Below are 25,631 nucleotides of genomic sequence, written 5' to 3'. Positions count from 1 at the left end.
AATTGGACAGATACATGCAAAAAATTAGAACACCAACTTATACCATTCACGAAAATAAACTCAAAATGGATAAAGGACTTAAATGTAAGACGGGAAACCATAAAAATCTTAGAAGAAGCCATGGGCAGCAAAATAGCAGACATTTGTCGTAGCAATAGCTTTACTGATACAGCTCCTAGGGCAATGGAAACTAAGGATAAAATAAACAAATGAAACTGATTACATCAAAATAAAAAGCTTCTGCACAGCAAAAGAAACCATCAACAAAACATCAAGAAAGCCCACTGCATGGGAGAACATATTTGCCAATGCTATCTCTGATAAGGGTTTAATCTCCAAAATTTATAGGTAACTCATACAACTTAACAAAATGAAGATAAACAATCGAATCAAAAAATGGGCAAAGGACCCCCACTTTTCAAAAGAGGACATACAGAAAGCCAAGAGACATATGATTCCACACCTGTCAGAATGGTTATCATCAACAAATCAATAAACAACAAATTCTGGAGAGGATGCGGAAAAAAAGGAACCCTCATACACTGTTGGTGGGAATGTAGACTGGTGCAGCCACTGTGGAAAACAGTATGGCGTTTCCTCAAAAAACTAAAAATGGAACTTCCATTTGACTCAGTAATCCCACTTCTAGGAATATATCCCAAGAAACTAGAAACACCAATCAGAAAGGATATATGCACCCCTATGTTCATAGCAGCACAATTTACAATAGCTAAGATTTGGAAATAGCCTAAGTGCCCATCAGCAGATGAGTGGATTAGAAAACTGTGGTACATCTACACAATGGAATACTACGCTGCTGTAAAAAAAGAAGGAATTCTTACCATTTGCAACAGTATGGATGGACCTGGAGAGCTTTATGCTAAGTGAAATAAGTAAGTCAGAGAAAGATAAATATCACATGATCTCACTCATATGTGGAATATAATGAACAACATAAACTGATGAGCAAAAATAGAACCAGAATCACTGAAGCATGGAACAGACTGTCCAACCTATGAGGGAAGGCGGGGAGGTGAGGGGGTAGGAGATCAACCAAAGGACTTGTATGCATACATATGAGCATAACCAATGGACACAGATGGCGGGGGGGTTGGGGGGAGGGTAGGACGGTATGTGCTGTGGGGTAGGGACGGCTGGGGAGAGGTCAACGGGCGGGGGGGGAAAGGAGATGTATGTAATACTTTAAACAATAAAGAATTTTTAAAAATAATAAATAAACAATAAAAGGAAAAACCTAACTGCAAAATACCTTAATCAATAAAGAAATTAAAAACAAAACAAAAAACAAAATCTATAAGTACAAATTAGTATCATAAAAGCAAGAGAGACTAGAATGTGAGTCTGATTCAAGAAAAATAACATTCTCTTCAGATTTTAGAAGCTGAAGCATAGGATTCAACTGTTTCATAAAGTAGTAATATTATCAATAATAACAGTATAAGAAACAGGGTGAGAATAATGATTGATCCACATATTGATCAGATTTGCAGAATCAATCACAAATGAAGACAAACTGAAATCAGAATAACAAACAATGAGACCCACTATTTCAACACCTCACATTAAATAGCCAACACATTCACTTAACTATATTCCAAATTAAGAGGCAAATTCCAAGAATCTCAGTTGAAAGGCTGAGAACCAACATTCTGGAAGGAAAAAAATATAACCCAAAGAAAGAAAACATCCTTTACAGTGACAACTTAATTTTTACTTGGGTGAATAAAACCCATCAATCTCATAACAACCTCATAATCAGCTTTGAATCTAACTACATCTTGTTCATGCACCAGGTTGGATCTACTATCATTTAAGAGTGGGATAAGTTAGCCAATCGGTGTGGCTCAGTGGTTAAGCATTGACCTATGAACCAGGTGGTCTTGGTTCGATTCCCCATCAGGGCACATTCCCCAGGGCTGGAGGCTTGATCCCCAGCAGGGGCAGCAGGAGGCAGCCGACTGATGTTCATATCTCTCTATCCCTTTCTCTTCCTCTCTCTCTGAAATCAATAAAAACATATTTTTTAAAAAAAAGAGTGGGATAAGTCCCTGATAGCATTACAACATGGTGCAAAGTCCAGCTCACATAAGAAGCTGGAATTGGGGGAAAGAAATAGGATGAAAAGATAGCATTTGTATCAGGCTTATTTCTTAAAATATTTGGCTCAGCTTAAAAATAATAATTTGAGTCATTTACAGCCTACTAGAGTCTTGATAAACTTTTTAACTTATGATTGGTCTTTTCTGTGGACATTAAAGGTTTTAAAAGGTAAGAAGCAAGGTTGTACTGAGAATATTAAACTTCCTCACCTTTTCATGTTGTGTGTTTTAGCTGCAGTGTCTAGAATTTCAAAACTTCAGATTCCAGGATGACATCTCCCAGTGTTCCTTCCTGTCATTGAGGGGTGCAGGCAAGCTGGGCTTTCCCAGTTCTGAGCTACTTTCTCTGTTCCTCTGTGTTGCCTTCATCATGACAGGAGAGCAAGTAGTTTCGAAAGATTGTTGCTACCACCTTAATCAACATTTCCTCAGGAACTTTTTCCTTGGTGAGAAATATTTCCTTAGCCTCCAGCCAAATCAAAACAAACTTGAAAATTATACTAGTGAATGGTAAGAAAAGCCTGGCTCCACTTCTTAACTTTACATTAGCATCCTTACCTCCCTATTTCTGCAATGCAGCTGCCTTAATTTTCTTAATGACTATTCACTCCCCAACCCATAAGAATGTGCTCTGCTCCTGTTCTCACTATGATCACCAAAGACCGCCTTACTGCTAAGCCCAAGCATCTGAAGCTGTTGACCATCCCTTACTTATTGGAACTTTCTTCTCCCTTGGTTCCAGGACACTGCTCTCTGCTGATTCTCCTCCTCCTTCCTCTCCTTCTTTCATTCCTTCTCTTCTGCCCAGCTAATCACTGGTGGGTTTTCTCAGGGTGGTTTCCTCGGGACTCTTTCCTTCTCAATTCTACTTCTCTTCTTGGGTGATCACATGTATTCTCATGGCTGCAATTAACATTATGATGACATTCAAATCTACATCTTTAGTCAAGTGTCTCCAGGACACCAAATCCATAATTCCAACTGCCTTCTAGACAACTTCATTAGGACATCCCATGGATACTCAACACTCAGCAAAACATAATTCGTTACCTTTCCCCAAAACCTGTTTGGCTTCCTATTATTCTTCATCTTGAAAAATGGTAACCCCACCTATCAGTCTCCAAATCCAACATATTACCAGATCTCTGTCTTTATTTCTCTTTAATCCAGCTTTCTATGTTTTCTTTTAAGGTATAATTTACATAAAATGAAATGGACAGATCTTAAGTATACAATTTGATATAAGTCTTGATGATTCGATACACTCATATCCATCCACACAGAACATTTCCATTACCCCAGAAAGGTCTCCCATGTTCCTTCCTAATAAACACCCTGCTCCCTCTGACACACCCCAATCACTACTCTTTTTATTTTTTAAATCCTCACCCAAGGATATGTTTACTAGTTTTAGAGATAGGAAAGGAGAGGGAGAGAGGGAGAGAGAAAAAAACACACTGATGTGAGAGAAAAACATGGATCGGTTGCTTCTCAGATGCACCCCAACTGGGGACCAAACCTGCAAACCAGGTATGTGCCCTGACTGGGAATCAAACCCAGAACCTTTCGGTATATGGGACAATGCTCCAACCATCTGAGCCACACCAGCCAGGGCCCCTAATCACTATTCTTATTTCTTCCACTATAGATTAGTTTTGCTTTTTCTAAAATTTCATATAAATGGAAGCATGCAGCATATACTCTTTTGAGTCTGGCTTCTTTCAATTAGCATGTTTGTGAGGTTCATCCATCTATCATTGTTTCTTATTTTAAGATAGGCTTACTGAGGCATGTTTACATAGAGTAAAATTCACACTTAAAATGTACAGTTTGATGAGTTTTGACAAATGTATACAGTTGTTTAGCTGCACCACAATCAAGATATAGAATATTTCTATCACCAGTGTGACCTTCTGCCCCTTTGCAGTCAATCCTCATTCCCTATCCACCAGCAACCACTTATCTGATTTCTGCCTTTTCCCACAAAGTCAAATAAATGGAATCATACTGTATTTAGCCTTTTGAGAATTATTTTCTTTCACTTCACATGTGCTTTTGAGAGCTATCTATGTTATTATATGTATCAGTCATATAGTTCATTCCTTTTATTACTGAGTAGTATTCCATTTTATGGACATACCACAATTTATTTATCCTTTCAACAGACGATGGACATTTGTGTTGCTTCTAATCTTTGGTGATTATGAATAAAGCTACCATAAACATTCATGTACAGGTATTTATGTAAACATATGGTTTCATGTTTCTTGGGTCACATGGTAAGTATATATTACCACTGTGTACCTCTACCTATGAAATGATTTCCCTAGCACAAGTCTCTCCCCACTGTAGTCCATTCTCTACATGGTATCAGAATTACCTTTCTAAGACATAAATCTAATAGATAAAGACAGGCAGTGATTGTCAGCAACAGACCCTGACGTCAGGTTGGTTCCCGAAAGATTTTAAACTAGTCATTTCCAGTAATGTTGAATAGTTTTCCCTGTGTTGTAATTATATCATACCAAGCTTTGGGTCAAATCATGATTAAAGTTAAAGAAAATAATAATGATCCTATTGCTCTCCTGCTCACAAACCTCCAGTGGCTGGCTGCTGTCTACCAAATGAACTTAAGCGTGTCAGGCCTTTACAACTAAGACCCAACCTATTTCCATAACCTTATCTTCGGCCACCCAATCCTAGGCAGGCCACATCTAGTCACAATGAACTTACTTCAAAAATGCCACATCGTTTCATGACACTGTTTTTCATGTCATATTCCCTCTGCAAGGAATGACTTTCCCTGGCTCCTCTAGGCACAGCTGGTAACTCTTGTGTATCCCAAGAGCACCTGAGTCACCCCACTACTTGTACTGTCATTTATTATTTCATGCCTGCTCCTCCCCACCACTCAAGGGCAGGGCCCATGTCTTATTCATCTTTATGTATCCAGCAGCCTACATCATAAAAAGAACATAGAAAGCAATCAAGAAATACTATGATGGAGGGAGGTGGGCGGGGGGAGGAGAAAAGAAAATAGAAAAAGAAGTTTTAAGTGAAAAACTGTACAATTTTTGAAAAAGACAAAAGGATTTGCAGGTACTCCCCCCAAATAACCCTAATCACAAGACGAAATATTCATAATAAAACCATCATCCATATAGAAAATAAGAGAAATTCTTATTAGGATTTTGACATATTAAGGAAAAACTTGATAAAAGATGGCCTAGGGAGGGAAGGGAAAAAAATATTTGATAGAGAAAATAATAAGGCATTCAAAGCCTAAAAGATTACTAAACATGTCACACCACTAATTTTGGAATCAGTCTACTAACCCTCCCCAGAAATAAAGTCCCAGCTGAAGCTATAATCCCTGAGGCAGTGGAGAGTGCTAACACTGTCCAGGACTCGCTGTCAGTCACATGCTATTGTAGAAAGGAAATTCTTTTCACCTTGGCTTTGGATTTGATTTGAAAACCTAAGGAGGAAGTCTTTATCTGGGATCCAGAAGGAGAATTTGGAAAAAAGCAGGTCAAGGTCCACAGGAAAATGAACCAAATAAAAGAAAAAGCCCAGAGCCAATTTGTTAACTAGTCCAATAAATCCATATGGTATCTGGCTACCATATGTAAAGGTAGATTTGGAAGGAGTAGCTAGGACTTGGTACTGTTGGTTAGAGCAGAAAAAGTGTCCTTTCTCAGGCCTAATCTAATAGAAAGGATGCTATGGTTTCTCCTGAGATTTAGTTACAGGACAGCAGGAGAATCCAGAATATGGGGCATGCCAAAAGTGGCCGGACACATCAGAACTTGTCTTCATGTGGGTGGAGAAAGAGCCAGAGACCTGCCTCTCAAATTTGGCTTTGCCATTTAGGCCCTAGGACAGATTATTTAACCTCTCTGAATCTTCTTCCCTTGTATATTAACATGAGTAATAAATACAAACTGTCACAAGGACTAAAGAATATAACCAATGAAGAGTACTTACAAATAGTAGGTACTTTCCACTAAGTCCCCTCTACAGTACACTTCTCTTCCCATCTAAATAGAGCATGGGATGAACCGACAAGAAGACTGTCTCAACAAGTGAACTGTTTAATGACTTCCATTATTTTTTTGTTGGTGGTGGTCAAGTAGTTTACATTGTTGGAGGATGTATATTGCCTGCTTTCATTCCTTTAACAAATATTTATGGGCATTCTCCCATTAAGAATGTCAGCTAACTCTGTGAAATGGTCTAGAACCGTGGTCGGCAAACTGTGGCTCGTGAGCCACACGCGGCTCTTTGGCCCCTTGAGTGTGGCTCTTCCACAAAATACCACGGCCTGGGCGAGTCTATTTTGAAGAAGTGGCATTAGAAAAAGTTTAAGTTTAAAAAATTTGGCTCTCAAAAGAAATTTTAATCGTTGTACTGTTGATATTTGGCTCTGTTGACTAATGAGTTTGCCGACCACTGGTCTAGAACAATAGCAATGAAAGGTCAAACCAGCATTCATCCAACAAAGAGAGGTTTCCTGAGCCTGGTTTGTCCAGAGCAAAGATACCACTGGTCTCTGACCTAGACAAAGCCAGTCTCATCAATTTTAGAAGTGGCATGACAGCGGGTTCATATGATCCCAGGCTCGAGAGGAACAGGGTCATAGCCTGTCACTTCGGCCATCTTCACACACATAGATAAAGTCAGTGTCAGCAGCAGCATCTTTAAAGAGCAGCTAACATCCTGTTGTCTTTGGCTGCTTTTCTCCAACTGGTCAAAAAAGCTGTTCTCATAGCCAGTTATCTCACGGTGCCAATTTCCTAAGCATATTTAAAGGGTTGCTGTTTAAGCATATATTTCACATGGTACCACATTTTCACAATCGTGAAGGCAGTGAAAATTAGACTGTCAAAAATGTGTTTTACTGGGAGAGTTCTATAAACCACCCTAGCCCATATGGCTCAGTGGATAGAGCATTGGCCCGCAGACTGAAGGGTCACGGGTTCAATTCTGGTCAAGGGCACATATCTCGGTTGCAGGCTCGATCCCTGGCCCTGGTTGGGGTGCCTGCGGGGAGCAATCAATTGATGTGTCTCTCACATTGATGTTTCTCTCTCTCTGTCTCTTCTCCTCCCTTCTACTCTCTTTAAAAATCAATGGAAAAATAACCTCGTGTGAGCATTAACAACCAACAACAAAGTTCTATAAACCAAGAGTCCTATGATCAAGATGACTTAATTGCAAAAACCCATCTTCTGACCCCTTTTCTCCAAGCTGAGTCTCTCCCATCTGAGTTCTCTCACTCACTAGCTCTGGAACCTGAAGTAAGAGTCTTAATTTCTCAGGATCTCAATTTCTTTTCTAATTGTTCTCTGAGGTCCTTTCCAGATGTACACATCTATGAAAAAACATTAAATGGCTAAGTTCTGGGTGGTTTGTGAGGGTTCCTAAGTCTACATTTAAATACTAATAATACAATGCAGATATACTATATATCCTATATAATAAAAGCCTAATATGTTGTGTCCGGTTGTCCGGTCAGCTGTTCAACCAATCAAAGCGTAATATGCTAATGATATGCTAAGGCCGCTCAACCACTTGCTATGACATACACTGACTACCAGGGGGCAGACATTCAACCGGTCAACCAGTCACTATGACGTGCACTGACCAGCAGGGGGAAGACGCTCCAACCGGTAGGTGAGCTTGCTGCTGGGGTCCAGCCAATTGGGCTGAGCGAGATGGGCCGGACACACCCTGGAGCCCTCCTATGGTCTCTCCCATGGTCTCTCCCGCATCCCTCCCTGGCCCCAATCGTGCACCAGTGGGGTCCCTCGACCTGGCCTGTGCCCTCTCGCAATCCAGGACCCCTTGGGGGATGTCGGAGAGCCGGTTTCAGCCCAATCCTGCATGCCAGGCCGAGGGACCCCACTGGTGCACGAATTCATGCACTAAGCCTCTAATATATATATATATATATATATATATATATATATATATATATATATATATATATATGTACTAGTGGCCCAGTGCACGAAATTCATGCACATCAAAAGGGAATTAATTAGAGGAAATATTTTAATATTGCTATTTGCTCTTTCTCTATAATAGAAGTGTCAAAGATGAAAGAAAATTAGTAAAATGTATAAGAAAACCTTCCTCCTGTCAGAGTCTGGGGCGCGCCACGGGACACAGAGTCAAGTTCCTGCCCACCCATGTGTGCCTCGAAATTGCACAAGACCCAGACCCAGCCGGCCCCACCCCCATTGGGTGAGATCCAGACCCGGCTGGCCCCACCCCCGTCAAGACCCACCAGGCAGGGGGGTGCAGCCTCAGGTCCCCTGGTCGGGTGCCGGGCAGGGGGCGCAGCCTCAGGTCTCCTGGCCAGGCGCCAGGTGAGGGGCGCAGCCTCAGGTCCCCCATCAAGCCCCGCTGGGCAGGGGGCACAGCCTAAGGTCCCTGGTCAAACCCTGCCGGGCGAGGGGTGCGGCCTGAGGTCCCCTAGCCTGGGCCGGGGCAGGGGGCATGGCCTGAGGTCCCCCATAAAGCCCCGCTGGGCTGGGGACGCAGCCTCAGGTTCCCCACCCCGGCCCGGCGCCACACAGCCTCAGGTCCCTGATGAACACTCATTACAGGAACCCCGCCTCTGCTGTGGGTGTAGTCATCTTGTGTTACAGGAACCCTGCCTCCGCTGTGGGCGCAGGCATCTTGTGATGGCATGAGGGTTAATTTGCATATTACCTCTTTATTATATAGAATGTTACATGCCATGTACAATTTGGTTTGAAAGGAACAGACTCTTATCTGTGCCCTGCACACAGCATAAAGTAAAAGGGAAAAAAAGTTCAATGCCTACATAAACAAATGAATGGGAATACGCAAGGTACCTGGAAGCACTGCTGGGCATCAGATGGTAGGGTGAGAGAGAAATGATAGGACAGAAACACTGAGATAGTAATGGAATGCTCCTGGCAAGGATTCATAATGTGGAAAGGCAAAAACAGCAACCAAAAAAAATATAGTGAACCCCATCACTGGACTATTGGCTTCCTCTAAAAGCACCAATGCTTTGTTCAAGCCAAATTCTTCTGGGAAACTCTCAACTCCTGTTTACTCTAAAACAAATGAGAAAAAAAAAAAAGGGAAAGAAAAAAAACAGCTTATTCCTTGTAAGTTAAAGCCCAGGGAAGGTTAGGAATCAGTGGGAGGCAAAGAGATCCACGCAAATACACGTTTACAAAATCATGTCTGATGGGGGGAGGGTAATGAAGCACACAGAATCCCAGGGCTGACAGGAAGTGGAATTACAACCACAAAAGCCAAGAACACAGTCAACAACTTAAAAAACTCCAGATGCACTCAGTTTATTAAAACTGAACACAAGTAGGGAGGGGGAAGGAGACCATGGGTGAGGACACGGGCCTCGGGGGTATTCACCGAATCAGGGAAAGTCGCTGCTTACTTCACATCAGAACTTCGATTGCCATTAAGTATAAGAAAGTCTTAAGCTTCCAAAAGGCAATCAAGCAATAAAACAAAATAGGAAAGGAAACATTCAGAAAAGCTTGTGATGATTCTAGAACAAAGATTTTTTTTACACCAAGAAATTTACCTTCACATAACAGCCAAGCAGATGTGGAAAAGAAACCTTATTTATTTATTTTTTTCATCTAGTAAGGTTTTTGAAGTTGGAGTTACAGTCCCTACGCCCTCTCCTCAAACAGTTTACAATAATTCTAAGAGCTCTAAGCCCTTACCAAATCAGATTTATTATGAAGCCTACTGTCAGGCCACCCAAAGGCAATGAGAACAGGTACCAATCAGACACTCAACGAATATTTCTTGGAGGGGCAGAAATGAGGGAGACACTGTTGCTGTCCTCAAAGAGCTTCCAGTCCAGTGGGGGGGGACAGACACATGACTGGGTACCAGGCAACATGCAGGAACCACTGCAGACTATATGCTGGGGGTGGGGAGGTTAACTTTGACTGAAGACTTAGAAAAAACTTCTGCAAAGAAGTGATACTTGACTTCGTCTTGAAAGATGTCATAATCTGTCAGGTATTTCAGACACAGGATAAAGCAGGTGCAAAGGCAAAGGGTTAGGAAAGGACCTGGAGGTCCAGGGAGATGGTGAGGTTTGGTTTGGCAGAAAGAGGGTGAGAGGGGTAGGGAGACAGTGACTACTAAGAATTCATAGAGGCAAGCTCAGAGACTACCGGGGAAGTGTATGTGTGAACAAAACACTGCAGTACAACAGGAAAGAAATACAATGGAACACGTACAGAACATGAAAGAGACACAGGGGGCACTTTGTTAGACTGGGATTCCTAGAAGAGACAAGGTCGAGGTGAGTCTTAGAACATAAACAGGAATGTGCAAGGCAGGCAGGAGAATTTCCGAGCTGAAGAACAGGCCTTACAGAGAGGCACAAGGCACGAAGTGCTCAGTGGTATAGTTAGATTACACGGTATAAGAAGGGAAACAGAATTCTAGAAAAGCCAGCTGGGGTCAGATCCTTAGAAGCTTGAAGTTATATCAAGTTGGTGTTGATGACTGAAACCTAAGGAGCCATTTATGGGTTTTAGAAGACATGAATATATTTGCACTTAGCCCAGCCGGCTTGGCTCGATGGTTGAGCGTTGACCTATGAACCAGGAGCTCATGGTTCAATTATCAGTCAGGGCACATGCCTGGGTTGCGGGCTCTTTCCCCAGTGGGGGCATGCAGGAGGCAGCCGATCAATGATTCTCTCTCATCACTGATGTTTCTATTGCTCAAAACAAACAAAAAAAAAAACATGTTTAAAAATAAATAAATAAATAATAGATAGATAGATAGATAGATAGATAGATAGAAAGAAAGATATCACAACCTCTTCTTTTCCTATATAATTTTAGGTCCTTGTTTATCTACCATCTTCTATTCAGTTTCAACACTTCCCTTTGTTCAGTGCCCCTAAAGTACAGGTTATTATGATAATCCATTAAAGAGACCAAGAATTCTAATGGCTAGTTATAAATATAACAAAATACTGTTTATTGAGTACACATTAAAGGCCAGGCATGTGCCAAGTGCTCTGTATGCACCGTCTCACTTGCTCTTCCTGGTACTCTGAGGAGGCAGTGCATCATCACTGCCGCTTCATAGTTGAGGAACCGGAATTGGTGCAATTTGCTGAAAATCAGAACATTAGTAAGGGGGGCAAATGGGTCTCAGCCTACGTCTCTCAGGCTCTACACCTGAAGGTCTTTGCTTTTCTGTTACCCTGCCTCCTACGCAAGCCATGACTTACCACTGTATTGCTTGAATTATCCCCCATCTATGAGCCTGTTGCGTTTTACTAACAAAGCCTAACACCTGCTGAAAGCCTATGTGACTTTACTGGCAATCACTACGAGTTCACATCCACGCAGAAAACAAATGCTACAGCACCACTAGTGGGTCAGTTGGCAACAGGCTTCCTGACCCAGTAACTGTGTCTCTCTCCTTCTCTGTGCAATCAGGGAGTTAGGGATGGCAGAGAAGAGGAGGAGAGGAGGAAGAGAAAGAAAATAAAGAAGGAGAGGGGTAGGGGCAGAACCTGCTAGAGAGAAGACTAAAACAAAAAGGAGGAGTCATTGGAAACTGGGAGAAAGCACACACTGGTACCAGCCAGAGCTTCTTGGAACAGCTCCCAGTCTGGCTGCCAAAGAGCTCTGGAATATATTTGTTAGAGCTGGATTCATGTACAGTCCGTTGCAGACTTTTTCTGATTGCACTCTGACAAAGAGACCTATACTTTAGTTCCAATCCCTGCTTCCCACACAGAAAGCTAGTTCATTCTCAGGGGACCTCCAATTAAGCTCACTATTGGCCTCTTAGTAGGATCTTCACGTGAACTTAGAAAGGAATAAAAATCCACCACGTACCTTACTCCTGCAAAATCACTTTCTACCCCAGGATCCCATCCCAACTTCCCAAACCCCTTTTCACAAAACACTTTCAGCTTCTTGAGTCTCCTTACCAAAACAACTGCTGCGATGAGGAACGAAGGTTTTACAGGCTGTAGCAATAGCTAGCTCAGCAGAGATTATAGTCTTAATGATCAGGTCTTCTACATGGGCCATCAACGCTACAAAAAAAAAAAAAAAAAAAAAAGGAGGAGGAGGAGGAGGAGGAACACCACAATGCACAGATTAGAAAGACTGGATTCCAAAACACAATCCTATATAATAAAAGCCCAGCGACCGACCAGAAGGACCACTCGACCAGTCGCTATGATGTGCACTGACCACCAGGGGGCAGATGCTCAATGCAGGAGCTGCCCCCTGGTGGTCAGTGTGCTCCCACAGCAGGAGCAGCCACTCAGAGGGTGGTCCACAGCTGCTCAGCTGACCGGGATGAGCAGCGCTCTCACAGCGGGCTGATACCCGCAGGCCATGCCCCCCCACCAGTGCACGAATCCCGTGCACCGGGCCTCTAGTCTAATATAAAAGCATGTGTGCTCATTCAAAAAAAGTCTCTATGTGGCAATCTTGTGAATGGATGCTCCAGGAGAAGGCATATCTGTGAATAGAGGAACACAATCAAAAAGGTGGCTGCCTATGACAACAGACAGACACAGAATGGAGAAGGAGCCTTTCTCCCCTTCTCACTCCTCTATCACCTTCCCTGTGTGGACTGAGATAGGCCTTGTGGAACAATTTCCCATTCTGCTCAAGGCTCAGCAATGGTGTCCATTTTGATACCAAGCCCCACACTCAAACTTCACATAGTCCATTCTCTAATTTAACAACATGTGTAAGAGAGATTAACTTAGAAAAGTTTGAATTCAAGGCCAATATGGAGAAAATTTGTTATTTGAAAAGCAGACAGCAAGTAGCCCCACTGGCGTGGCTCAGTGGTTGAGCATAGACACATGAACCAGGAGGCCAGGGTTTGATTCCCAGTGCGGGCACATGCCCGGGTTGCTGTATCAATCCCCAGTGGGGGGAGGGGGGGCGGTGGTGGTGGTGCAGGAGGCAGCTGATCAATGATTCTCTCATCATTGATGTTTCTCTCTCTCCCCTCCTCTAAGATCAATAAATATATTTTAAAAATAAAAACTGACAGTATTTTGGTTAACAGTTCAACATTCACAAAGGATAAGTTCACTGAATATTAAAGAAGAAAGTTATGCTTTTCAAACTAGAAGCAAAAAAAGAGATTCCGGGATCATGGAAAGCCTTTTCTGCATCTCGTAAAAGATAGGAAAAACTGAGACCAAAAACTGATCCCATCAGATGTCTCAGCAACAGTATTAAAATTAAGACTAACTGCTGATGAGACAATGGTAAAGTTATACAGAGAAGGGAAGTCAAAAAGAAAAAAGGCCTGATACTCACCAGTTGTATCTCTGCCTTCCTGTTTCAGATACCTAAGCATAGCGCTCATGCTCCATTTGTTCCCATAATCCTCCACTTCTGGATCATCACAACTAAAATAAATTAATAGATAAAGGTCACATATGCAAGTAGGCCTGGCTGTAGAAACAATTATTTTTACAACTTCCACCTCATCACTTTTCCTTAAACCTTTCTGTCATATATCCCTTTACACCAATTTCTTCCGTTGAAATGAAAATGCATATAGCTTGCCTTTTTGAGGAGTGTAGGGGAGAAGGCAGTCAAGTCTTCCTCAATCAAACAATTATGCATCATGAAAGAAATGTGTGAAATAATATAAACAAGTTTAAGAATGGTTCCAATACATTAATAGATTGAAATGTTTGGAGTGAAAATCTAGCCTTTGAGATAAATGTTATGAGCCCATAAAACCACCTCTGATGCCATTTTCAGACCAAAATTGAGCCTGGGTGGGTTAGTGAGATACATAGTGGAGGATTTTAATGAGCTAACCAAGCACAGAATTGCTTTAGCATCTGAAGCAAGCTTCCTCCTCTCTGGTGGCAGACATAGCTTTTTAAATATACCTTTCCATCCATCACTGAAGGGAAGGGAGAATGCACTAGAGCAACAATAAAAGTGATGCAGTATACCTCCACAAAAGCAGCAGGATGGCAAACGGGCAGACTCCTGTGACTGTTGGAAAGGTCTTGCCATCTGGAACGTGTGTTTTGCCACTGCCCACTCATTCCCTACCAGCGCCCCACCACCCACCAGTTGCTTTTTGCTCATCTTCCAAAGTGAAGGAGATTTCTTCAACCAATTCCTAATCCTGTTCACAGGATACTCAATGCAATGTACAGCTCAGCAACCATTCAATCACTTCCAGATCCGTCCCTTTCTCTACCTCTTTCTCTTTCTTTCTTTCCTTGGACTTGGAAGGCACCTATTTTTAGTCTGAGTAGAAAGTAACTATTTGGGTTTATTTTTTATTTTTCCACTTTCTGGCAAAATTATCAGAATGAAAGAAAACAGAGCAGAAAGAGTATTTCCACACAACTGGGCTGGTATTCCCTTCCACTGAATCCTTTTTGGAGATGGCCTCGTTTCTTTATTTAATTTATTCCTAAGTTTTTCCCTCTTGATCATACAAGTATTTATTTTAGAAAAATGTAGGAAGTACATAAAAGCTCTGAGAAAAAAAAATAGAAATCGCCCACCCATAATTCCATCCACTACAGTTAAGAACTGTTATCATTTTTGTGTCTATCTTTCTAGTTTCCTTTCCCCCTCCAGCACAAATAAACAGCTTTAGTTATCTTATATATTCAAAAAGGAAATTAATTGCATGTAGTGTCTGATAACTTGCTGCTTCCACCTGACAATGCACAGTGATGAACATTCGTGTCTCTGATCTTGTGTGCACTTCCTTCGTTACCCCTTAAGGTTAAATTCCTAGAAATGGAATTGCTGGGTCAAAGGGCACAAATAATTTTAAAACTTTTGATACATTTTATAAAATGCTGAAATGACCTAATTTCTTGATTTCTAGACAGTTTCACATGCGCATTAAATTCCCACCCTAAGCCAAGTGAGGGAAGACAATGAATGAGGAAGATGAAACTTGGGAAAGCATATTTTGGTAGACCAGGTGACGCTGTAATGTGTAAGCAATGGAGAAGCAACAGCAGATATGCCTCAAAACTAGGGTAAGTGACTCATAGCTTTTCATATGTTACATGGACATAAACACAAAGTTTGCCTCCAGGGCAACATGTTGACTTTTGCTTCCACAACACCCACATCTGAGACTGACTTCTCCAGCTCCTGGCTCTGGCGCAGCCAATACCTGACATAGTCTCCACTCTTCTTATTCACGCTGTAATTTGTCAGGTGCATGAACTGGTTCCGAATGTTTTTGGCTCCTTGATCATATCGCACAGTTGCAAACCTGATAGAAAGGGACACAGGTTAAATGCCAGGAACAGCCGAAACCGTTTTTGGCTCAGTGGATAGAGCGTCGGCCTTTAGACTGAAAGGTCCCAGGTTCGATTCCGGTCAAGGGCATGTACCTTGGTTGCGGGCACATCCCCAGTGGGGGTTGTGCAGGAGGCAGCTGATCGATGTTTCTCTCTCGTTGATGTTTCTAACTCTCTACCTCTCTCCCTTCTTCTCTGTAAAATATCAATAAAATATATTTAAAAAAGAAATGCCAGGAACAGGGTTTCAAGGAAATAAAGGCTAGAACGCAGGATCAAGATTTCAATAAAAGAAGGGTGACACCATTACTAAATGCTGAGTGCCAACATCCATGCTAAGTATTTCATATGTAGTATTGTATTTAATTCAATCCTTACAGCAGCTCTCTTAAGTAGGTAATATTCTACCTAAATTTTTTAATCCTCACCTGGGGATATGTTTTATTGATTTGAGAGAGAGGGAGAGAGGGAGAGAGGGGGGAGAGGGAGAGAGAGAGAGAGAGAGAGAGAGAGAGACAGACATCAACATCAACATCAACTGGTTGGCTCCCAATTGGGGATCGAACCCACAACCTAGGTATGTGCCCTGACCGGGAACTGAACCTGCAACCTTTTGGCACTCTAACCAACTGAATCACCCGGCCCAGGCAATATCTAATTTTTAAAAATATGTATCAAAACTAAAATGTGATCTAGAAAGATTAAATAATTTATACCAAATCACACTGACTCAAAAACCCATGTTTTTAACCACAGGATGCTGTTTCTCTTCATAGAACCTTAGGAAAGATGAAAGGTGAAAACAGTTATTCACAGCCTGGGAAGTTGTGTGGAGGATGCTGTGGAGGTTGAGGCATTAGCTGGTCAGGAAACACCTAGTGAGTGCCCACACAGTCTATGGAAAATATTAAGCAAAAAGAATAAAAGGACAGCATAGTAATATATAAACTTAGAACTTATCTCCAAAGAAACAACAGAACTGATCTATAAAGTTCATTTTAAGAAACTAATGTCAGCATCAACAGCAGACAAAGCCCACGTCTGCAAATAGCATCAAAATGAGCACAGTGCAGGAGACTAATTCCTGAATTTGGAACGAAAGCAAAAGACAGAGAAATTAAACATGGAGCCCACTGAAACAGGGCAGCAATTTGATATCCTGGACTGCTGTCAAAAGAAGACCAAAACATAGAGAATACGTGCCTCTGAAGGAAGTAACCAGGAAGGAGAAAACTTCCCAGTGATGCCCAACATCAACAAAAGGACACTTGAGTCGAATGGTTATGGTAAATATCAACCCCTGTTTACATACCACCACAACCATATCACCCTTCACTAAAGTGGTTTTCCCAAGAGGCACATCCAAGTGTGTAGGAAAAAAATCCTAAAAGTCCATGCGTTTATTTTCATATGCTTCACAAATTATTTACATATGCTCACTCAGACTATGAAGTCAATATGAATTTTTACCACATTAAACGTCAGCATTTAAAAACTGTCCTTTTCTCTATTTCTTCTCACCCACCCATCCACTATATCCACTCCCTAGTTCCCTGTACTAGAAATATATGAGCCAAAGAAACAAAAGTGCAAAAACAACAACAGAAAAACCTAGGAAATGAAAATAAAACAAACATGAGGCCAGGAAGAAGGATGTGGACAGAGAGAAAATGCTGGCTAGGCATGAATGGCTAAGGCACAAGAGTTTGATGAGCATTAAGTCTATACAGAGACGAAGCTCAAATTTCCCAGATACCGCCAGTCATTAGCACCTAACTTCTAGCCGTGTCACTCCATGGTGAGTAAACCTTGCCTATATTTACCAATCGTCCTTCAGCAGACTTTCTCTAAGCAAGTGGGAGAGTCATTCTCTGAATTCCTATAAAATGCAAAGGGGGTCCATGCTGACCCCACAGAAGGTGCCTGCCTCCCCTGGACATTACCTCACAGTGATATACCTCCTGCCACCATCTCCCCCAAAAGAATAATGATTTCAAGGAAGGGAAAAGGCTATGCTTCAGAGGAAGAGGTTTTTCATCTCTCCTAAATGTGAGTACTGATCAAATTGGGCCAACAACACGAAAAAATTGGCAAAAGCCTGGTGGTTAACTGAAACCCAACACATGTCATTTCTACACTACTTTTTTCAATAGGATTGCAGCTCTTAAACATAAATTTTCTTCTTTCTAATCTTTCTTTTTGCTAGGGAATTTATATTCTGAACCCCAGCATAAGGTTATTAATGTTAGAGTGGGTTTTTATAGAGTTTAAGAAGTGGCAAGAAGTAAAAATTAGAGAAAACAAAAAGAAAAAATGTAATCTCGATGGAAAAGTTACTCAAAAGGACAAAAGTGCTACCTTCTTCATTTCACTTAGGCTGATGGGACATGTAGAAGACCGTGCAGAAGGAAGGTAGGTGTACATGCTCACCTTTCCCCCTATCCCAGGAAGATCTTACGGTTCTCTCTAAAATCCATGTTACAGACCATATTCATCTCTGATCACCACTTGCAACTTTTTCTTCTTATCTGGTCCCATTAGTCTCAGATCTGGCACAAGAATCAAGTTCTGATTCACCTATGAAGGGTTTTCTTTGTTTTGCTTTTAGATTATTTGGCCAACTATTAAAAACCAGACTTTCCTTCCTGCAGCCTAGTGACAACCACGGCTCACGTGAGGAAGATGGTGGACAGGATGGGAAGGCAGCTCAGAGGTAGTATCAGGAGGTTATGTAAGCAGAGTAACCAAGGTGGCCCACGGTTCCAAGTTGACACAGGAGGGCATCAGAGTGGGGCAGTAACCAGGGAGGTCAGGAGACTGGCTACATACAAGGGAATTGAGTAAATAAATTTGAAGAGAATGGGAGTCAGATTTCACATTGTTGGAGAGATGTTTTTAAAAGAAAGGGAAAAAGCTAGAAAGAATCTTGTTCTGAACTAGAATTGGAGGTATTAGTATAAACTCGTGCTTTTCAATACCAGGATATGGCAAAAGTAGGTTTATAGTTGTTAGTATGGAAAACAATACAATAATTAATAAATAATAATAGAAGAATAAACTGTTTCACGTACTCACAACCGTAAACCTACTTTTACCTCACCCTGTATACAGATAGAGACACAGATGTAGAAATATAGATGTAAATGTGTGTGTATATGTACCTGAATGTATACACATTCATATTTTCTATGTCTGTCCATTGCAAGGACCTGAGAGCAGAGACAGCCCAGAGCAATGAGCATATCTAGCACCCAGATCTTGACTCCTGAATTCTATTCTCCATTAAAAGCCACCAGTGCTGCGCTGGTGGTGTGGCTGTTGGTTGGGTGTTGTCCCATGCACCACAAGGTTGCTGGTTTGATTTCTAGTCAGGGCACATGCCCGGGTTGCAGGCTCGATCAACCCCCAGTGGGGGGTGTACAGGAGGTAGCCAATTAATGTTCTGCTCTCACATCGATGCTTTTCTCTCTCTCCCTTCCTCTCTCTCTAAAAATCAATTTTTAAATCTTAAAACAATAGGGCAACCAATGCTCCTTAGAAAATATGGTTGATTTCAGGACTGGGCCAAAGAACAAGATGAGCTTGAAACATTTTGTGCTCAGAGAATAAGGGAACATGTCAAAATAACACAAAAGCCAATTTAAAAGGGCCCCCATTGTCCAAATCTGGGGCAATCTGAGCATCCAAATAAATCATAACAGTAAAGAATTATAACCCATTAAATAAAATAGGGATCCTTGAGTCCACATTGGTATATATAAATAAATGGGAAGAGGAGAAAGCTCTTTCTTGGAGTAAAATACTAAACAATAAAAGTAAAAGGAATGATGGAGAAAGTCATTTAGCCACGATCATAGTAATAATTCATTCAGGCAAGAATCATAATGGATATTAAAATTATTAGGTGAAAATGAGATGAGGAATAAGATTCTACATGGTCTCAAAGTGTTTACTCAAAATGTATTTATTAATTACAGAGGGAGAAACAAGTTAAATTTATAGTAGAGAAATCTGGCAGACACCATTTTAATCACGTGGTCAAATACCACTAAATAGTTATCATGTGTCTTCAGACATAATGCAATGAGAACACAGCATCACTATTGTGGCATTCTGGCCAAAAATACATAACCTGAGTCTAATCATAAGAAAATATCAGACAAACCCAAATTGAGAGACATTCTACAAAATGACTGGCCTGTAATCTTCAAAAACACTAAGGTCATGAAAATCAAAGAAAGACTGAGGAACTGTTCCAGCCTGAAGGAGACGAAAGAGACATGACAACTAAATACAACACGTGATCCTGGATTGGATCCTTTTGTTAAAAACAACATTACTACGACAGCTGAAAATTCTGAAAGTGGACTCTAGATGAAAAGGTAAAAGGCTATTCTTCATAATTTGACAGCTTTTGTATAAGTTTGAAACGATTTCAAAATTAAAAGCCTACAATCAAAGGTATGTTTCTCAATAAAAATCTAGATTTTTCAGCTACTGTTAAAAACACACACAGAAGATCTGGCAATACCACCTGTCTTAGTCCTTTGGGGCTCCTATAACAAAATACCATAAACGGTATAACTTATAAACAACAGAAAGTTACTTCTCATAGTTCTGAAGGCTGGAAGTCCAAGATCAAGATGCAGGCAGGTAGACGGCACCTTCCTGCTGGGTCCTCACGTGGTGGAAAGGGTGAGCAATCTCTCCGGGGTCTCTTTTGTAAAAGGGCACTAATCACATTCATGAGGGCTCCACCCTCATGACCTAATCACCTCCCAAGGCCTCATCTCCTAATTCCATCTCCTTGAGGGGTAGGATTTCAACCTATGAGTTTGGGTGCTGGGGGACACAAACATTCAGAAAAATTCAAGAATGAAGAGAAAGCTGAGACTCAGAAGGGCAGCAATAGAAGAATTAGGAAAGCTTACCAAGAGCAAAGATATGTCATTGGAGACCAAGGTTAAGATCATCCACACCTCTGCATTCCCAATTACTATGTACAAATGCAAAACTGGACAGTGAGGGTTACTAGGAAAAAAATTGGTTCATCTGAAATATGGTATTGAATACCCTGGACTGAGGAAAAGAGGAAGAGCAAACATGAGCTCTATGAATACCCTGGACTGTCAGAAAGACAAACAAGTGGGTCCTAGAGCAAATTAAGCCTGAAACATCACGGGAGACAAAACAAGACAAACCTGAAGTGTCCTACGTCGGGCACATGCTGAGCAGGCAGGGTTCTTTGGAAAAGACAGCAATGCTGGGAAAGAGAAGGCAGCAGGAAAAGAGGAAGAGCAACATGAGCTGGACTGACTCTGTGAAAGAAGCCGTGGACACGAGGCTACAGGAGCGGAGCAGGGCTGCTGAGGACAGGACGTTGTAAACATCATTCACAGGGTCGCCAGGAGTCTGAGCCAATTCAAGGGCAGGTCACAGCCAAACATTCAGACCATAGCACCACCACAAACCAAGGACTTGCTGGCACTGAATAGTAACTGCCCTTTAGGCAGAGCATGTGATCGCCACCTCTCCCGTTACCACCTGACCAACTTCTCCAGTGAAGGTCCTTGTGAGCATTTAGGTTTGTGCCTCTTGATTTAGGCCCTCACAAACCAAATTTCATCCTATTTAGGCCTGAAAGCTTCAACACAATTTCCTTCTTAGAAATAATCTAAAAGGGGTAACTCTCTACAAGGTATCCCAAGCCAAATACTTACTGTAACCCATACTGAGATTTACATGATGAATTAAGTCTTGAACCTCCCTCTGAATGAAATCAAAATTTAGGGAAAGCTCTCATGACAGAATTTTATAGCCTTGACCTATAAACAACAAAAAAACAAAAAACAAAAAAAAGGCGGGGGCTCCACTCTTTTCGCCAAATCTGAAACTGGGTCCTAGTTTGTGGCCTACTGATGAACAGAGAACTACATACCCTTAGAACATTTCTCACCTTTCACTCTGACCTTAGGACAACCCCTTGGGGAAGACGGGAAGCTGGAGCCACTCTATCTGGCTGTGTCGTTCAAAGTATGAGCTATAAGACTATGACCTGGCCGGTATGGCTCAGTGGTTGAGCACTGACCTATGAACCAGGAGGTCAAGGTTCAATTCTGGTCAGGGCACATACCCAGGTTGTGGGTTTCAGGCTTGATCCCCAGAAGGGGGCGTGCAAGAGGCAGCCAATAATTATTCTCTCTCATCATTGATGTTTCTCTCTCCTCCCTTCTTCTCTCTGAAATCAATAAAAGCATATCTTTTTAAAAAGAAAAGAAATGAAGGATACACTAACTGAAATAAAGAATAATTTACGTGGAATCAACAGTAGAGGATAACGAGAATCAAATCAAGAATTTGGAATATAAGCAAGCAAAAAAACACCCAATCATAACAGCAAAAGAAAAAAGAATCCAAAGATATAAAGAGCCTCTGGGACAACTTCAAGCGTACCAACATTCACATCATGGGGGTACCCAGAAGGAGAAGAGAGGGAGCAAGAAATTGAAAACCTATTTGAAAAAATAATGACAGAAAACTTCTCCTACCTGGTGAAAGAAACAGACATCCAAGTCCAATATGCAAATCGACCAAACGGTGCAACAACCGGTCGCTATGATGCGCACTGACCACCAGCACCGCAGCTCCTGTGTTGAGCGTCTGCCCCCGCTCCCCCGAGGGAGGTGACTGGCGGGGGGCAGGGCTGACCAGCGGGCGGCTCCAGGCCGCCAGCCAAGGCAGGTGCCAGCGGGGCGGGGGGGGGGGGGGCCGCATCTCCCCACCTGCCAGTTACCCCACAGATGGCCTTGATCGCTGGCCAGGCCTAGGGACCCTACCCATGCATGAATTTGTGCATTGGGGCTGCAGTATAGTCAATAATCTATCTAATAATAGAGTAGTATGCAAATCATCACTCCGCTACACTCACAAGCCACGCCCCAGCCACACCCACCATCCAATCTGAGTGAGTATGCAATTAAACTGAAAACATGGCAGCAGCCCCACCCCCCAGCCTCTCCAGGTCTCTGGGAGTTGGAGAAGTCAGGCGCCAGCGCCTGAGGCTGGCTGCAGCCACAGAGACCAAGAAGCCGCCTGCCCCATGATCCCAGACTGCAGCCAGCCTCAGAAGCCTCAGGTCCGCCCGCCCCATGTCCTGCAGAGACGGAGAAACTGGGCCCCAGCGCCTGAGGCTGGCTGCAGCCATGGAGACCAAGAAGCTGCCTGCCCCGTGATCTCAGGCCTCAGCCAGCTGGAGAAGCGGTTCACCCCACGTCCTGGGGGGAGACAAGAAACCAGGTGCTGCAGCCCAGGAGATGAAGAAGCCGCCTGCCCTGTGATCCCAGGCTGCAGCCAGTAGCAGAAACCTCAGGTCCGCCTGCCCCACCTCCTGGGGGAGAATTAGAAACCGGGCCTCAGCGCCTGAAGCTGGCTGCGACCTGGGAGATGAAGAAGCCGCCTGCCCCGTGATCCCAAGCCACAGCCAGCTGGAGAAGCCGCCCTCCCCACGTCCTGGGGGAGACAAGAAACCGGGTGCCAGTACCTGAGGGTGGATGTGATCTGGGAGACGAAGAAGCCGCTTGCCCTATGATCCCAGGCTACAGCCAGCTGGAGAAGCTGCCCACCGCATGTCCACCCGCCCCACGTCCTGGGGGAGATGGAGAAACCAGGCCCCAGTACCTGCAGCTGGCTGCAGCCCGGGAGATGGAGAAGCCGCCCACCCTGCGGTCCTGGGCACCAGTACCTGTGGCTGGCTGTGGCCTGGGAGACAGAGAAGTCACCCACCCTGCGGACCTGGGCACCAGTAACTGTGGCTGGCTGTGGCCTGGGAGACAGAGAAGCCACCCACCCTGCGGACCTGGGCACCAGTAACTGTGGCTGGCTGTGGCCTGGGAGACAGAGAAGCCGCTCACCCTGTGGTCCAGATGCCAGCACCTGCAGCTGGCTACCGCATGGTAGATGGAGAATCCGCCCACCCTGCAGTCCTGGGCACCAGCACCTGTGGCTGGCTGTGGCCTGGGAGACAGAGAAGCCGCCCACCCTGCAGTCCTGGGCTCCAGCACTTGCAGCTGCAGCACAGGCGAAGCCCCCTGTCCACCATCCCCTAAGGCTGCAGCCAGCCTGGGCGCCTATGGCTGACCAGAGGGAGGGAAGCCCGGATCCTGGGTGCCTGTGGTCAGCTGGAGGAGGGAATCCTGGGTACCAGGTGTGGGCCGAGGCAGAGGTAGTTAGGGGCAATCAAGCCAGCAGGGGAGCAGTTAGGGACAATCAGGCTGGTAGGCAGAAGCAGTTAGGGGCAATCAGGCAGGCAGGTGAGCGGTTAGGAGCCAGCAGTTCTGAACTGTGAGAGGGATGTCCAACTGCTGGTTATCCCATGAGGGGTCCCAGATTGGAAAGGGTGCAGGCCAGGCTGAGGGACACACTCCCCGCTGCCCCCATGCACGAATTTCGTGCACCGGGCCTCTAGTATTCTAATAACTATGTTTGGTGTCAGATGGGTTTTGGGATGATCACTTAAGAAGTTTCATAATGTCTAATCACTGGGGTGTACACCTGAAACTAATAAAATATTGCATGTCAACTGTAATTGAAAAAAATTTTAATAATTTAATTTTTTAAAAACAAAAAGAAAAGAGGCGGCCAGCCCTGAGGAAACCCTGGTACGTGAGTTATCTCTCAGCAGGTGAAGCCATTCAGAGCCAAAAAGGCCTGGAGGATAAAGAGACAGCACCTCAGGCAGCCCTGCCAGAAGCCACTGGGTTTCATCCTCGCCTGACCCAGAAAAATCTTATGGGAGAGAACAAGAGGCCCAAGAGCTCTCTGATCTGCTGTCAACCAGCTGCAGCCCCGAGACTGCCAAGTGCTGCAGTGACTCGGCAGCGCCCTACGGAGCCGTCTGGGAGGGGATTACCAGCCTGATCCCCCGTCTTTAGAGCCAGAAATGACTCAAACTTCACGAACAGCAGGGGCCTGCCAGGGAGGGTGACAATGAGCACTGGAGAGGGTTTTCTCCCCCTCACTGGTGTCTCTTCCCCCTTCTTGCTGCTGCGGCAGATTCTGGACAGTGTACAGCCTGTGAGGTAATATGAATTCCTTGGCAACCAGCAAGTACCTGAATTCTTTCAAAACCACAGGAATCCAGCAGAGAAAAGGTAAATATCCCCGCGGAGCCAGTGTTAATTAGCAAAGAAGGCTACTGAAGAAGGAACTGGGGGTGGGGAGGAAGGGAAAGGCATTACAAATGCTTCGGGGTCTTTTCTGAATTTCCACTGAATACTATGGCTGAGGCAGTCCCCATGGGACGTTCTCAGGGTCCTCTCCTCCCACCCCCATAGCACGAGTGGCTCTCTCCGTTCCTGGAGAGGGCACCTTCATTTCACCCAGCTGCTAGAACTACCTATCTGTGGGTCTCTGACAACACATTTCGTTTTCAACTTAATTGTTTTAATTTTTTTTTTCCTGTTTCAGTGAAAATTTAGCTATTGGCTCTGTCTCAAATCTTTTAGACCACATATTGGATCCACCTAAAACTGTAAAATCCAGGACAAAGTCTTTTTGGTTTCCACCTCCGACAGGAAAAAGAATCTACACCATTTTGGTGGAGAAGGCCACCCTCTCTGGAAGGCGAGTGTCCCCTGCTGGTGCAAAGCAGCAACAATCACGTGCAACTCAAAAGCAGGGCGGGCCTCCAGGGGAAAATGCCAGACCCAGATGCCAGAAAGATGATTTTTTTTAGCTGCCTCAACATTTTGCCCACGTATAAAAAACAATGAGTTTTCTTGCTTCCTATGTTAGTAAGACAACTAGAACAACTAAAATTATTAATACAGAAACAAACTATTAAGGCTCTTTTTCTTCAGTAAGTTTAAGAAGGTAAACTTACAGAAACTACTTATTTTACAGACTTAAGAAATGAACTTAATCTTTCTGTCACCTAAGCTTTAATTTGAGTCCCAACGAGGTGATATGGGATAAGGCCATTCTTTTGTAAAGAAGAAAACCAAATATATCTGTTGCCAATTTTGTTTCTTTAGAGAAGATTATGGTTTTCCTTGGTGAACCTCAAAGTAAAATGGCTTAGTGATCTCATCCGAAACTGATTGTCTTTAGTAATGTCTACATAAAATACACGTGAGCCAAGATTTACTAGAGGCTACAGATCTGGAGATGCTATAGACTATTGCTGAATG

The 25,631-nt window shown here is 43.3% G+C and overlaps 1 protein-coding gene across 13 annotated transcripts in view; it reads right to left on the bottom strand.

The window, feature by feature from the left end:
- Positions 1-25,631, bottom strand: part of TTLL5 (tubulin tyrosine ligase like 5) — a 258,885-nt gene that overhangs the window by 192,431 nt on the left and 40,823 nt on the right. For all 13 annotated transcript variants that reach the window (XM_079769843.1, XM_079769844.1, XM_079769845.1 and 10 more), the window contains 3 exons: positions 15,315-15,416; positions 13,466-13,557; positions 12,106-12,213 (listed from right to left, as the gene is read on the bottom strand). In XM_079769843.1, the coding sequence (XP_079625969.1) occupies positions 12,106-12,213; positions 13,466-13,557; positions 15,315-15,416 (302 nt within the window). The remainder of the gene's footprint in view (positions 1-12,105; positions 12,214-13,465; positions 13,558-15,314; positions 15,417-25,631) is intronic.

The sequence above is a fragment of the Cnephaeus nilssonii genome, assembly GCF_951640355.1.
Source record: "Cnephaeus nilssonii genome assembly, chromosome: 4".
In the NCBI taxonomy this organism is placed as follows: domain Eukaryota; kingdom Metazoa; phylum Chordata; class Mammalia; order Chiroptera; family Vespertilionidae; genus Cnephaeus; species Cnephaeus nilssonii.
The sequence above is the reverse complement of the archived record's forward strand: the minus strand, read 5'-3'. Positions and strand labels throughout refer to the sequence as shown.